The 15,728-nt window shown below is 48.1% G+C and overlaps 1 protein-coding gene across 3 annotated transcripts in view; it reads left to right on the top strand.

The window, feature by feature from the left end:
• The first annotated feature begins 201 nt into the window (after window positions 1-201).
• The window catches only part of LOC138641637 (NAC-alpha domain-containing protein 1-like), a 49,267-nt gene continuing 33,740 nt past the window's right edge, over window positions 202-15,728 (top strand). Inside the window, exon 1 of one of the 3 annotated variants that reach the window (XM_069729178.1) lies at window positions 202-235. Coding sequence is in view for 2 of the 3 variants with exons in the window: in XM_069729176.1 (XP_069585277.1) it covers window positions 872-941 (70 nt within the window). In the remaining variant the exon portion in view is untranslated. Of the gene's footprint in view, window positions 236-640; window positions 942-15,728 lie in introns of those variants that run through there. The other 2 variants (XM_069729176.1, XM_069729177.1) reach the window with 2 other exon arrangements.

Below are 15,728 nucleotides of genomic sequence, written 5' to 3'. Positions count from 1 at the left end.
GGATCTGGGAATGTTTAGCTTGCAAAAAAGAAGACTGAGAGGAGACTTAATAGCTGTCTACAAATATCTCCAGGGCTGTCACATTGTAGAAGGATCATATTTGCTCTCATTTGCACAAGGAAAGACTAGAAGCAATGGGAGGAAACTGAATGGGAGGAGACACAGATTAGATATTAGAAAAAACTTTTTGACAGTGAAGGTGATCAATGAGTGGAGCAGGCGGCCACAAGAGGTGGTGAGTTCTCCTTCAATGGAAGTCTTCACACAGAGGCTGGACAGACATCAGTCTGGGATGATTTAGTGAATCCTGCTTTGAGCAGGGGGTTGGACCAGATGACCCAGGAGGTTCCTTCCAACTCTACCATTCTATGATTCTATGCTGCATCCTGCAGTGCATTAACATTTGTGCTCGTGTTGATAAGTATGGCGGCTTCTTTCTGTGATGTTTTCAGGACATAGAAGGGCAAAGTTCTGCATATGTGTAGAGAGGGCAGTGAAGGGACGGAAATATTGTAATCCCATGCAGCCTGAACAATGGGTTAAACGACTTATTAGTGATGCCTGGCAGACGCAATAACTATGGGGGTGTGACGGTGATAGCGGGGTCTCCATCCCTCCAGGCTGGTGCACCTTCTTCTCCGCAGTGCCTGGTGCACACCCAGCCGATGCTGCTGACATCATGCAGAATGACAGCGCACCAGTGGAGGCGGCCTCTCCTCTGCCTAATGCGCAGCCTCCGTCCTCCTCTTCTTCTGCTAGCAGGAGGGATGCAGACAGATCCTGATCCGTAGAAAGCCTCATTCATCCATCCATTCCCCGAGAGCGCGTCCTGACACAGCGACTCCCAGCATCCTCACCGGGAGCACGGAAGATGCCGGTGGATTCTACGAAGGAGGACAGGGCTGTGAGGAAGGATGTCAGGACGCTGCCGGCTGAAGCAGGTGACGGGGTCCTATTTCTCGGAAGGATGGAGGATCAGGCAGAGATTAGGAGCGAGACACAAGGATCAGCAGATCAGGGGAGGCCGCAGATCATTGGGAAAATGCTGGCCCAGCACCAACGGATTTATCTCAGGAATTAACCCCGGGGGTAATAAGAGTAATAAGACCCTCCTAGGCCCTGAACCCACCGCAGGGATCCGACCTGAGGTCCATCTGCTCTAACGACCACATGACCGTCTATGACTCTGCACAGTGTGCGTATCGACCGCCACGGGGGGCCAGAGGGGGCGCCAACGAGCCACACGGCCAATGCCGGGGTAATTACACACCAGTGCACACCTGAGCATGTGTCGGGGTAAAGAAAGGCGTCTTCTCTGTCTCCTGCCATAGTCCTCAGCAACGACTCTGACCTCATTATTACTACACAGACATTACAGCCGGGAACACAGCTTTCCCTGCTGTTATTATGGGGGCACTGTGGATATCGCTGTTATTATGGGGACACTGTGGATATCACTGTTATTATGGGGGCACTGTGGATGTCACTGTTATTATGGGGGCACTGTGGATATCACTGTTATTATGGGGGCACTGTGGATATCACTGTTATTATGGGGCACTGTGGATATCACTGTTATTATGGGACACTGTGGATATCACTGTTATTATGGGACACTGTGGATATCGCTGTTATTATGGGGCACTGTGGATATCGCTGTTATTATGGGGGCACTGTGGATATCACTGTTATTATGGGGACACTGTGGATATCACTGTTATTATTGAGCACTGTGGATATCACTGTTATTATGGGGCACTGTGGATATCGCTGTTATTATGGGGGCACTGTGTATATCACTGTTATTATGGGGACACTGTGGATATCACTGTTATTATGGGGCATTGTGGATATCGCTGTTATTATGGGGAGCACTGTGGATATCACTGTTATTATGGGGGCACTGTGGATATCACTGTTATTATGGGGGCACTGTGGATATCGCTGTTATTATGGGGGCACTGTGGATATCACTGTTATTAAGGGGGCACTGTGGATATCGCTGTTATTATGGGGGCACTGTGGATATCAGTGTTATTATGGGGGCACTGTGGATATCACTGTTATTATGGGACACTGTGGATATCACTGTTATTATGGGGACACTGTGGATATCACTGTTAATATGGGGGCACTGTGGATATCACTGTTAATATGGGGGGCACTGTGGATATCACTGTTATTATGGGGGCACTGTGGATATCACTGTTAATATGGGGGGCACTGTGGATATCACTGTTATTATGGGGGCACTGTGGATATCAGTGTTATTATGGGGGCACTGTGGATATCAGTGTTATTATGGGGGCACTGTGGATATCACTGTTAATATGGGGGGCACTGTGGATATCACTGTTATTATGGGGGCACTGTGGATATCACTGTTAATATGGGGGGCACTGTGGATATCACTGTTATTATGGGGGCACTGTGGATATCACTGTTATTATTGAGCACTATGGATATCACTGTTATTATGGGGACACTGTGGATATCACTGTTATTATTGAGCACTATGGATATCACTGTTATTATGGGGGCACTGTGGATATCACTGTTAATATGGGGGGCACTGTGGATATCACTGTTATTATGGGGGCACTGTGGATATCAGTGTTATTATGGGGGCACTGTGGATATCAGTGTTATTATGGGGGCACTGTGGATATCACTGTTAATATGGGGGGCACTGTGGATATCACTGTTATTATGGGGGCACTGTGGATATCACTGTTAATATGGGGGGCACTGTGGATATCACTGTTATTATGGGGGCACTGTGGATATCACTGTTATTATTGAGCACTGTGGATATCACTGTTATTATGGGGGCACTGTGGATATCGCTGTTATTATGGGGACACTGTGGATATCACTGTTATTATGGGGGCACTGTGGATATCACTGTTATTATTGAGCACTGTGGATATCACTGTTATTATTGAGCACTGTGGATATCACTGTTATTATGGGGGGCACTGTGGATATCACTGTTATTATGGGGGGCACTGTGGATATCACTGTTATTATGGGGGCACTGTGGATATCACTGTTATTATTGAGCACTGTGGATATCACTGTTATTATGGGGGGCACTGTGGATATCACTGTTATTATTGAGCACTGTGGATATCACTGTTATTATGGGGGGCACTGTGGATATCACTGTTATTATTGAGCACTGTGGATATCGCTGTTATTATGGGGGGCACTGTGGATATCACTGTTATTATTGAGCACTGTGGATATCACTGTTATTATGGGGGGCACTGTGGATATCACTGTTATTATTGAGCACTGTGGATATCACTGTTGCTTCCAGAGAGTCAGCCGGGGAGAAAGAGGAAGGAACGGACCCCTGGATTTAACCCTTGTGGGTGTGGCCGGACGCCCCTTCCTATCTCTTCACGTTGGTCAGCTGGGCGTCCCAATTAGTGCATCACCTGGGGGAGTAGTGTGAGGGGGGAATAGGCACTGCACGGTGTTTCCTATTAGCTTCTTCCATAAGGGGCTCCGTAGTCCGAGGCACGTTCCCTATGCAGTACCGTGCCTGCCATCCTTGTGTCCCACGCAGTAATCCATGTCTGGGGGCTAAATAGTTTTCAACCTGGACAGTGCCAAGATGCGACCGTCCAGGCTGCGAGCGCAGCATCATTGACCAGCGGTAACATCATCAAGGCCCGGCTGAACTGCGGTGACCTCAGGATCGTGGGAAAATGCCAGTGATGTCACCGCTGGTCAATGATGCTGCGCTCATAGCAGCTCATTCGCCAGTGGTTCTCAGCCTGGACGGTCGCATCTTGGCAGTGTGAACCTGCTCTCATCCGTGCAGAGCACAAGGCACCAATGTAGAATCTTCCAATCTTGGTGTTCTCTGGAAAATTCCAATCGCCCTGCACAGTGTTGGGCTGTAAGTACAACCCACATCTGTGGACGTCAGGCCCTCAGCCCACCCTCATGGAGTCTGTTTCTGATAGTTTGAGTAGACACATGGATGTTCATGGTTTGTCGGAGGTCATTTTGCACAAAGGAGGAGGTAGCTGCTGCTGGATTGTTGCCATCCTGAGGCCTCCTCCACGTCTCCTGGTATCTGCTCCATGTTCTGGACACTGTGCTGAGAGACACAGCTACTCTGCTTGCCACAGCTGGCCTTGATGTGCCACTACCTGAGCAACTTCTGTGGGTTGTAGACACCACCTTATTCTACGGTACAGGACCCTTAGGGGTGAGATCAATGACAAAACGCAAAAGTGCCAAAAGCATCAGACAAAAAGGATGAGAACAGACAAATGGTCTGTGGTCCAACCTGCAGAACCGCTCCTTTATATGGGTCGCCTTGCTAATTGCCCATCATTTCTACCTGTTGTCTGTTCCATTTGCACAACAGCAGAAGGAATTCATTCACAATCAGTGTTGTTTCATAAGTGGACAGTTTGATTTCACAGAAGTGTGATTGGTTTAGAGTTACATTGTGGTCAGAGGCGTAGCTAGCGTTTTGGTTCAGGGGGGACAAAACCTAAGAGTGGGCCCCTAACCAGGTAACCCTGATTACAACTCGGTGACGCCCCCAAATAGTGGAGGAGAACCTCAGCAGATGACCGCGCTGTTACTGAAGATAATCTCTATAAAAAGACCAACATGGATATTACCGCCATATGGTCAGTGGTAGATACCAGCCCTACAGAACATATCAGAGATCACTGCACAGTTACAGATAATGACTTACCGATGAAGTTCTTCCTGATGGAATTATTCACTTTTCCCTTCATTTGGCCCAGACCGACATGACAACTTCTTCCAGCCAGGACTCGACTGCAGAGAATACAACAAAGACACATTTCACTTCTCATATTCCAGCCATCACCATATATTCCCAACCTGCACAAACCCCTCATCCTGCTGATACCCCAATACTGAGCCGCTGCTGCCGTATGTGTCCCTATTACTACACCTGATACCCCAATACTGAGCCGCTGCTGCCGTATGTGTCCCTATTACTACACCTGATACCCCAATACTGAGCCGCTGCTGCCGTATGTGTCCCAATTACTACACCTGATACCCCAATACTGAGCCCCTGCTGCCGTATGTGTCCCTATTACTGCCCCTGATACCCCAATACTGAGCCCCTGCTGCCGTATGTGTCCCTATTACTACACCTGATACCCCAATACTGAGCCGCTGCTGCCGTATGTGTCCCTATTACTGCCCCTGATACCCCAATACTGAGCAGCTGCTGCCGTATGTGTCCCTATTACTGCCCCTGATACCCCAATACTGAGCCGCTGCTGCCGTATGTGTCCCTATTACTGCTCCTGATACCCCAATACTGAGCCGCTGCTGCCGTATGTGTCCCTATTACTGCCCCTGATACCCCAATACTGAGCCGCTGCTGCCGTATGTGTCCCTATTACTGCCCCTGATATCCCAATACTGAGCCGCTGCTGCCGTATGTGTCCCTATTACTGCACCTGATACCCCAATACTGAGCCGCTGCTGCCGTATGTGTCCCTATTACTGCCCCTGATACCCCAATACTGAGCCGCTGCTGCCGTATGTGTTCTTATTACTGCACCTGATACGCCAATACTGAGCCGCTGCTGCCGTATGTGTCTCTATTACTGCACCTGATACCCCAATACTGAGCCGCTGCTGCCGTATGTGTCCCTATTACTGCACCTGATACCCCAATACTGAGCCTCTGCTGCCGTATGTGTCCTCATTACTGCACCTGATACCCCAATACTGAGCCGCTGCTGCCGTATGTGTCCCTATTACTACACCTGATACCCCAATACTGAGCCGCTGCTCCCGTATGTGTCCCTATTACTGCACCTGATACCCCAATACTGAGCCTCTGCTGCCGTATGTGTCCTCATTACTGCACCTGATACCCCAATACTGAGCCGCTGCTGCCGTATGTGTCCCTATTACTACACCTGATACCCCAATACTGAGCCTCTGCTGCCGTATGTGTCCTCATTACTGCACCTGATACCCCAATACTGAGCCGCTGCTGCCGTATGTGTCCCTATTACTACACCTGATACCCCAATACTGAGCCGCTGCTCCCGTATGTGTCCCTATTACTGCACCTGATACCCCAATACTGAGCCGCTGCTGCCGTATGTGTCTCTATTACTGCACCTGATACCCCAATACTGAGCCGCTGCTGCCGTATGTGTCCCTATTACTACACCTGGTACCCCAATACTGAGCCGCTGCTGCCGTATGTGTCCCTATTACTGCCCCTGATACCCCAATACTGAGCCACTGCTGCCGTATGTGTCCCTATTACTGCACCTGATACCCCAATACTGAGCCGCTGCTGCCGTATGTGTCCCTATTACTGCACCTGATACCCCAATACTGAGCCGCTGCTGCCGTATGTGTCCCTATTACTGCACCTGATACCCCAATACTGAGCCTCTGCTGCCGTATGTGTCCCTATTACTGCACCTGATACCCCAATACTGAGCCGCTGCTGCCGTATGTGTCCCTATTACTGCCCCTGATACCCCAATACTGAGCCGCTGCTGCCGTATGTGTCCCTATTACTACACCTGATACCCCAATACTGAGCCGCTGCTGCCGTATGTGTCCCTATTACTGCCCCTGATACCCCAATACTGAGGCTCTGCTGCCGTATGTGTCCCTATTACTGCCCCTGATACCCCAATACTGAGCCTCTGCTGCCGTATGTATCCCTATTACTGCACCTGATACGCCAATACTGAGCCGCTGCTGCCGTATGTATCCCTATTACTGCACCTGATACGCCAATACTGAGCCGCTGCTGCCGTATGTGTCCCTATCACTGCACCTGATACCCCAATACTGAGCGGCTGCTGCCATGTGTCCCTATTACTACACCTGATACGCCAATACTGAGCCGCTGCTGCCATGTGTCCCTATTACTGCACCTGATACTGAGCCGCTGCTGCCGTATATGTCCATATTACTGCACCTGATACCCCAATACTGAGCCGCTGCTGCCATATGTGTCCCTATTACTACACCTGATACCCCGATACTGAGCCGCTGCTGCCATGTGTCCCTATTACTGCACCTGATACTGAGCCGCTGCTGCCGTATGTGTCCCTATTACTGCACCTGATACCCCAATACTGAGCCACTGCTGCCGTATGTGTCCCTATTACTGCCCCTGATACCCCAATACTGAGCCTCTGCTGCCATATGTGTCCCTATTACTGCACCTGATACCCCGATACTGAGCCGCTGCTGCCATGTATCCCTATTACTGCACCTGATACTGAGCCGATGCTGCCGTATGTGTCCCTATTACGGCCCTTGATACCCCAATATTGAGCCGCTGCTGCCATACGTGTCCCTATTACTGCACCTGATACCCCAATACTGAGCCACTGCTGCCGCATGTGTCCCTATTACCGGACCTGATACCCCAATACTGAGCCGCTGCTGCCGTATGTGTCCCTATTACTGCACCTGATACCCCAATACTGAGCCGCTGCTGTCATATGTGTCCCTATTACTGCCCTTGATACCCCAATACTGAGCCGCTGCTGCCATATGTGTCCCTATTACTGCCCTTGATACTCCGATACTGAGCCTCTGCTGCCGTATGTGTCCCTATTACTGCCCCTGATACCCCGATACTGAGCCTATGCTGCCGTATGTGTCCCTCTAACTGCACCTGATACCCCAATACAGAGCCGCTGCTGCCGTATGTGTCCCTATTACTGCCCCTGATACCCCAATACTGAGCCTCTGCTGCCGTATGTGTCCCTATTACTGCACCTGATACCCCAATACTGAGCCGCTGCTGCCGTATGTGTCCCTATTACTGCCCCTGATACCCCAATACTGAGCCGCTGCTGCCGTATGTGTCCCTATTACTACACCTGATACCCCAATACTGAGCCGCTGCTGCCGTATGTGTCCCTATTACTGCCCCTGATACCCCAATACTGAGGCTCTGCTGCCGTATGTGTCCCTATTACTGCCCCTGATACCCCAATACTGAGCCTCTGCTGCCGTATGTATCCCTATTACTGCACCTGATACGCCAATACTGAGCCGCTGCTGCCGTATGTATCCCTATTACTGCACCTGATACGCCAATACTGAGCCGCTGGCTGCCGTATGTGTCCCTATTACTGCCCCTGATACCCCAATACTGAGCCGCTGCTGCCGTATGTGTCCCTATTACTGAACCTGATACCCCAATACTGAGCGGCTGCTGCCATGTGTCCCTATTACTACACCTGATACGCCAATACTGAGCCGCTGCTGCCGTATGTGTCCCTATTACTGCACCTGATACTGAGCCGCTGCTGCCGTATATGTCCATATTACTGCACCTGATACCCCAATACTGAGCCGCTGCTGCCATATGTGTCCCTATTACTACACCTGATACCCCGATACTGAGCCGCTGCTGCCATGTGTCCCTATTACTGCACCTGATACTGAGCCGCTGCTGCCGTATGTGTCCCTATTACTGCACCTGATACCCCAATACTGAGCCACTGCTGCCGTATGTGTCCCTATTACCGCACCTGATACCCCAATACTGAGCCGCTGCTGCCGTATGTGTCCCTATTACTGCACCTGATACCCCAATACTGAGCCTCTGCTGCCATATGTGTCCCTATTACTGCACCTGATACCCCGATACTGAGCCGCTGCTGCCATGTATCCCTATTACTGCACCTGATACTGAGCCGATGCTGCCGTATGTGTCCCTATTACGGCCCTTGATACCCCAATATTGAGCCGCTGCTGCCGTACGTGTCCCTATTACCGGACCTGATACCCCAATACTGAGCCGCTGCTGTCATATGTGTCCCTATTACTGCCCTTGATACCCCAATACTGAGCCGCTGCTGCCATATGTGTCCCTATTACTGCCCTTGATACTCCGATACTGAGCCTCTGCTGCCGTATGTGTCCCTATTACTGCCCCTGATACCCCGATACTGAGCCTATGCTGCCGTATGTGTCCCTCTAACTGCACCTGATGCCCCAATACAGAGCCGCTGCTGCCGTATGTGTCCCTATTAATGCACCTGATACCCCAATACTGAGTTGCTGCTGCCGTATGTGTCCATATTACTGCACCTGATACCCCAATACTGAGTTGCTGCTGCCGTATGTGTCTCTGTTACTGCACCTGATACCCCAATACTGAGCTGCTGCTGCCGTATGTGTCCCTATTACTGCCCCTGATACCCCAATACTGAGCCGCTGCTGCCGTATATGTCCTTATTACTGCACCTGATACCCCAATACTGAGCCGCTGCTGCCGTATGTGTCCCTATTACTGCACCTGATACCCCAATACTGAGCTGCTGCTGCCGTATGTGTCCCTATTACTGCACCTGATACCCCAATACTGAGCCGCTGCTGCCGTATGTGTCCCTATTACTGCACCTGATACACCAATACTGAGCCGCTGCTGCCGTATGTGTCCCTATCACTGCACCTGATACCCAGATACTGAGCCGCTGCTGCCATGTGTCCCTATTACTGCACCTGATACTGAGCCGCTGCTGCCATATGTGTCCATATTACTGCACCTGATACCCCAATACTGAGCCGCTGCTGCCATATGTGTCCCTATTACTGCACCTGATACCCCGATACTGAGCCGCTGCTGCCATGTATCCCTATTACTGCACCTGATACTGAGCCGCTGCTGCCGTATGTGTCCCTATTACGGCCCTTGATACCCCAATACTGAGCCGCTGCTGCCGTACGTGTCCCTATTACTGCACCTGATACCCCAATACTGAGCCACTGCTGCCGTATGTGTCCCTATTACCGCACCTGATACCCCAATACTGAGCCGCTGCTGCCGTATGTGTCCCTATTACTGCACCTGATACCCCAATACTGAGCCGCTGCTGCCGTATGTTTCCTTATTACTACACCTGATACCCCAATACTGAGCCTCTGCTGCCGTATGTGTCCCTATTACTCCACCTGATACCCCAATACTGAGCCGATGCTGCTGTAAGTGTCCCTATTACTGCACCTGATACCCCAATACTGAGCCTCTGCTGCCGTATGTGTCCCTATTACTGCCCCTGATACCCCAATACTGAGCCGCTGCTGCCATATGTGTCCCTATTACTGCCCTTGATACCCCAATACTGAGCCTCTGCTGCCATATGTATCCCTATTACTGCCCCTGATACCCCAATACTGAGCCGCTGCTGCCGTATGTGCCCCTATTACTGCCCCTGATACCCCAATACTGAGCCTCTGCTGCCGTATGTGTCCCTATTACTGCCCCTGATACCCCAATACTGAGCCGCTGCTGCCATATGTGTCCCTATTACTGCCCTTGATACCCCAATACTGAGCCTCTGCTGCCGTATGTGTCCCTATTACTGCCCCTGATACCCCAATACTGAGTTGCTGCTGCCGTATGTGTCCATATTACTGCACCTGATACCCCAATACTGAGTTGCTGCTGCCGTATGTGTCTCTGCTACTGCACCTGATACCCCAATACTGAGCCGCTGCTGCCGTATGTGTCCCTATTACTGCACCTGATACCCCAATACTGAGTTGCTGCTGCCGTATGTGTCTCTGCTATTGCACCTGCTGTGTGGTTCTCTGTGCCTTCTAAATTCTAACGCACCCCTCTATAATATAGTAATGCCGGCTGCAAGTGCCCTAAAAAACAGTGCCATATTTTCCCCCTAGAAAGTAATAATGCCCTATGTGCCCCGTTGATAATCACAGTAACCTGAGTTCCCCTATAACATTATAAGTGCCCACTTTACATTTTATATTGTCCTGAGTCTCACCCCTGTACAGCTCCCCTATATACAGTATGATGCCCTCTTATATACAGTATAATGCCTCCTCACTGTATAGTACCACCCACGCAGTATACTGTCACGGTTCACATCGTGCTGCCAACAATTTCTCACGAACCAGGGTTGTTTGGTTGCCCCTGGTTCCTTCTGAAGGGGATTTATCTATATCTCACTTCCCAGTTCTGGTTTGGAACTTGCAGCTCTCTGGCGCCCCCTTTACCCTCGGGTCAGACTTGGTACTGCACCTAGGGTAATTAGTCGCCAGCAAGACATCATGCTATGTACTGGCTATTGGGCATGCTGCAGTGAGGGTGATGTAACTACTCCCACTCAGGCTGGAACAATAATTATCAACACCGCCGTCGCTACACATCTTCCCAATCGCACATACAGAGTATGCTGCCACCAGCTCCAATTTCCTAAGGATTAACGGGTCCAGAGCCCACCCAAATCAGTAGCATACATCACCTCAGAGGACGCGACAGTTCATTTAGAGCATGAAGAGACAAGCTAGTAAATTATATATTTTACTCCAAAAAAGGTAGGCAGTAGTGATGAGCGAATATACTCGTTACTCGAGATTTCTCGAGCACGCTCGGGTGTCCTCCGAGTATTTTTTAGTGCTTGGAAATTTAGTTTTTATTGCCGCAGCTGAATGATTTACATCTGTTAGCCAGCATAAGTACATGTGGGGGTTGCCTGGTTGCTAGGGAATGCTGGCTAACATATGTAAATCATTCAGCTGCGGCAATAAAAAATAAATCTCCGAGCACTAAAAAATACTCGGAGGACACCCGAGCGCGCTCGAGAAATCTCGAGTAACGAGTATATTCGCTCATCACTAGTATGCAGTGTTTACAAAGTATAAATAGATATTATAAAGAAGACAAAATCATGTGTACATTACAATTACAAATAAAAGGATTAAAATTGAAAAACAACACATACATAGCGTTCAGATCATTTCATATCATCATGGCTGGCCTGTGGGCTTTGTAGGATCCACACATCTAAATGTATGTCCCATCTATATAGCAGCTACACCCCGGACACACAGACCCTGCAAGAATGCTGTCTCACTAAGTTATTCTAGCCCAAAACCCAGGCACTTCCCCTGTGGTGACATCACTTAGAGGCTGACACTTCCCCTTTACTTATAGCTTTGTTAACAATTTTTATACATAACTTGCTGTGTGAACCTCGCATAAGTACACCATGCTCATGATGTTCCCCACTTCAGGGGCGTTCTTTTAAGTGTGAACACGGAGTAATTATGTGAACCGCTGAGAAATAAGCACTTTGCACTCGCTGCATATAGCTGCTAGTGCTTTCAGTGAGTGATAGATCTGTTATGAACTGGTGGTTCAGAAACACATTGGATCTGGTGGTTAAGAGCACACAAAGTGACCTGATAGTTACTAATAACATAGGACGAGCTCTGAGACGTGGGAACTCTGCTGACCGCAATCCCTAATCCTATCACACCACACTAGAGGTAGCCGTGGAGCGCTCCTGACCAGACCTAGGCGCCTCGGGCACAGCCTGAGAAACTAGCTAGCCCTGAAGATAGAAAAATTAGCCTACCTTGCCTCAGAGAAATTCCCCAAAGGAAAAGGCAGCCCCCCACATATAATGACTGTGAGTAAAGATGAAAATACAAACACAGAGATGAAATAGATTTTAGCAAAGTGAGGCCCGACTTACTGAATAGACCGAGGATAGGAAAGATAGTTTTGCAGTCAGCACAAAAACCTACAAACAACCACGCAGAGGGCGCAAAAAGACCCTCCGCACCGACTAACGGTACGGAGGTGCTCCCTCTGCGTCCCAGAGCTTCCAGCAAGCAAGACAAACCAATATAGCAAGCTGGACAGAAAAAATAGAAAACAAAAGTAACACAAGCAGAACTTAGCTTATGCAGGGCAGACAGGCCACAAGACGATCCAGGAGAGAGCAAGGAAACTCAGAAGCCGCAGCCCCACTCACATCCACCAGAGGAAGCTCATAGACAGAACCAGCCGAAGTACCACTCATGACCACAGGAGGGAGCTCGACCACAGAATTCACAACATAGATCTATCGATGGACATCCAGAATATATAATTCTCATAACCCTAGCCCCGATCGGTGCCCCTATATATCACATTAATAGAACAATAGAAATGCATGCAGTTTGGAAGTGGCTATGCCAGTTTCAACTAGTACCATGTGGGAGGGGGAAGGAGTAGTTTTCACAGAGACTGGTATTTGCTGCTAAGCCATAAAACTCCAGTGATTCTAGTGAGGGTTTTGAATTACACACATACAAGCAGCAGGCAGAGTGAGAAGAGGGGGGGGTCAGAATGGCCCGCAGCGTGTGTCTTGTAAAGTGTCGGGATCACACTCAGTCGGAGCAGCCTTTGGAAGTGGGGAATCACCAGAAATAATACACAAGACACGTCTTGTATAGTGTATCACTGGGAAGTCTCTGAAGCACGCCTGCCTTCAAGGTACTATCCCTTCTTTATATAGTTGTTTCAGTAGGTTTAGTGGTTATACAAGTTTTGCATGTTTAAACAAAGAGACAAAACAGGAAAGAAAGAAAAGAAAAGAAAACAGTTTCGTGGGCGGCAGTTTCACAACAAACAGTACAAAGGCAATTCCACAGACAAGAAAAACAGGATTTCATACTATAGCTAAAATGTCCTTGAATGGACAGGTCAATATTTATCACAAATTCTTTTTTTTTTATTTTTGTTCATTGAGGTAATCATTTTTGTTCTGCTCTTCACAATCCCCCCTTTGACATATTCCATTCAAAACCTTGTCGATCATTTTAGTCATTCTTTTTGTGATATTACAAAAAAAAACTTTATATTCTCGCATCCATTACACAAAATTTATTTGTGCATACCGAGATACCCTTGAGTACAACCTTGAATAATACATATATAATTACAATAACCATAACTGTATGTATTAGGCTTTGCATAATCCCGGTAACCCACCCACCGATCCCTCTGAACCAATTGGCCGGGTTAAGAAAAGAAAAGGTATCTGACCACCAGCTATCCTTATTTTGGTCATTGTCTTTGTCATACTGATCCCTGAGTCGTTGTACGTCTTTTAATTTAAATCTCATACTCATAGTACTATTCGGGTCTATATAATGACAGCAGGTGGGTCCGATGATTTGACACATACCCCCTTGTGAGGCAGTTAGGTAATCCAATACCAGGGTATGTTGGTTAGTGACTATTATAAGCTGATTCTGTACAGCTATACTAGTATTTAATATGTCCAATATATCCCAAATCTGATCATCTAGATAATCCGTGGCTCTAACTAATTTATCCCACATTTGTGTTAACATAGGATAAATAAAAATGGTACTAGCAATTTTGTTGGGAATTTCCATTTGTACTATATGCGGCCTCCCCGAGGGACGTGGTGAGTTATCTGCAGCTCTTTTATACAGTGTGTGCTTGGGCACGGCTTGCATATTCACTTGTTTATTTGAAATTATGAAAGTAGCCGGGGTTAGGCGTCCTAATGTACAAGTACCCTTTATACCTACGGGAAGCCATTTATATGCTCCTTCTCCGCATATCCAAAATGTACCCTCAGGCAGATCCCACAAAGCTGAGTGCTGCAATTCCAATCTGTGAGCCAAATCCACAAAACTAGATACATTCTGAAGCATACACCAAGAGGGTTTTTGTCCCAAGGGGCTACAGTACCCGGCTGCGGGATTCCCACATACATGCATTCCGTTGACATACTCATTGGATTCATTACAAACCAGGTTCCCCGGCTTACTTGTACAACTGTCTGCATCACCTTGGGGGAACAATTTAGAATGTTTCCATTTTCTATTATGTATGTATCTTTCCAATACTGTAGGTTTGAAAGCATCAGAGGAAGGGGTGGTTGTACTGAAACTGAGCTGTAGATTTTCAGTGGGGACCTGTCCTAAATCAGTTAATCCAGTCTTATTCCTAGGTACCCATTTTCCTCCCTTGAATGCTAAATATTGTAAGTTGTCTATTTTTCCTGTAAGATTGCCCTGCCACCAAGGAAATTCTACCCATCCCACAATTGGTATGGCGATTGTAGTATTCCATAGTCTAGTATTGCCAGGTTGGTTGTTGGCCAGGTTGTCTGAACAATTAGGCCAAGCGAATATTTCTTCAGCTGACACGGGAACTGCTAGAAAAGGTATACTTGTGGCTGATACTGGTGAATGGGTACAGATCCAACAATCTGCCAGGGGTTGCGTATTATTTAACAAGTCATGCACTAATTTTCTATGATGTTGTACGAATCTATTGTTCAAAGGGGCTAGAGAATTCAGTCTTTCCCATGCCTCCGTTGAGGTTAACATTATTAACATCAATATCATGAGTCTTATACTGCTTTTTTGCAATGGCTTGCATGTATCCATGATGCCTTTCCTTCAAGCTTGACTGCTGTTGGAGTTGTTAACAGGACTTGGAAAGGTCCGTCAAATCTCGGTTCCAGAGTCTTTCTGGTGTGTCTTTTCACGTAGACTTGATCACCAGGTTCCAACTTGTGGCCTCCTTCGAGATTTTCTGGATCTGGAAGGGAAGCAAAAACTTGCGAATGCACTTTAGTTAAACGTTTTTGTAATTCTTGTACATAAGCAGTTAAAGTCTCAGTATTCAACATCAGTTGTTGTGGAAAATAACAACCCAAATTTGCTGCTCTACCAAAAAGAATCTCATGTGGTGACAGCTTAGCCTTCCCCCTTGGGGTGTTTCGGATGGAATACAGGGCAAGTGGTAGACACTCGGTCCAAGGCTTTCCTGTTTCTGCCATGGCCTTCTGGATTTTTAATTTTATTGTCCCATTTAATCTTTCCACTTTACCTGAACTCTGTGGATGATATGGAGTGTGAAACTGGTTTTCTACTCCCAA

Source organism: Ranitomeya imitator, chromosome 6, assembly GCF_032444005.1.
Source record: "Ranitomeya imitator isolate aRanImi1 chromosome 6, aRanImi1.pri, whole genome shotgun sequence".
In the NCBI taxonomy this organism is placed as follows: domain Eukaryota; kingdom Metazoa; phylum Chordata; class Amphibia; order Anura; family Dendrobatidae; genus Ranitomeya; species Ranitomeya imitator.
This window is presented reverse-complemented; position numbering and strand designations above follow the sequence as displayed.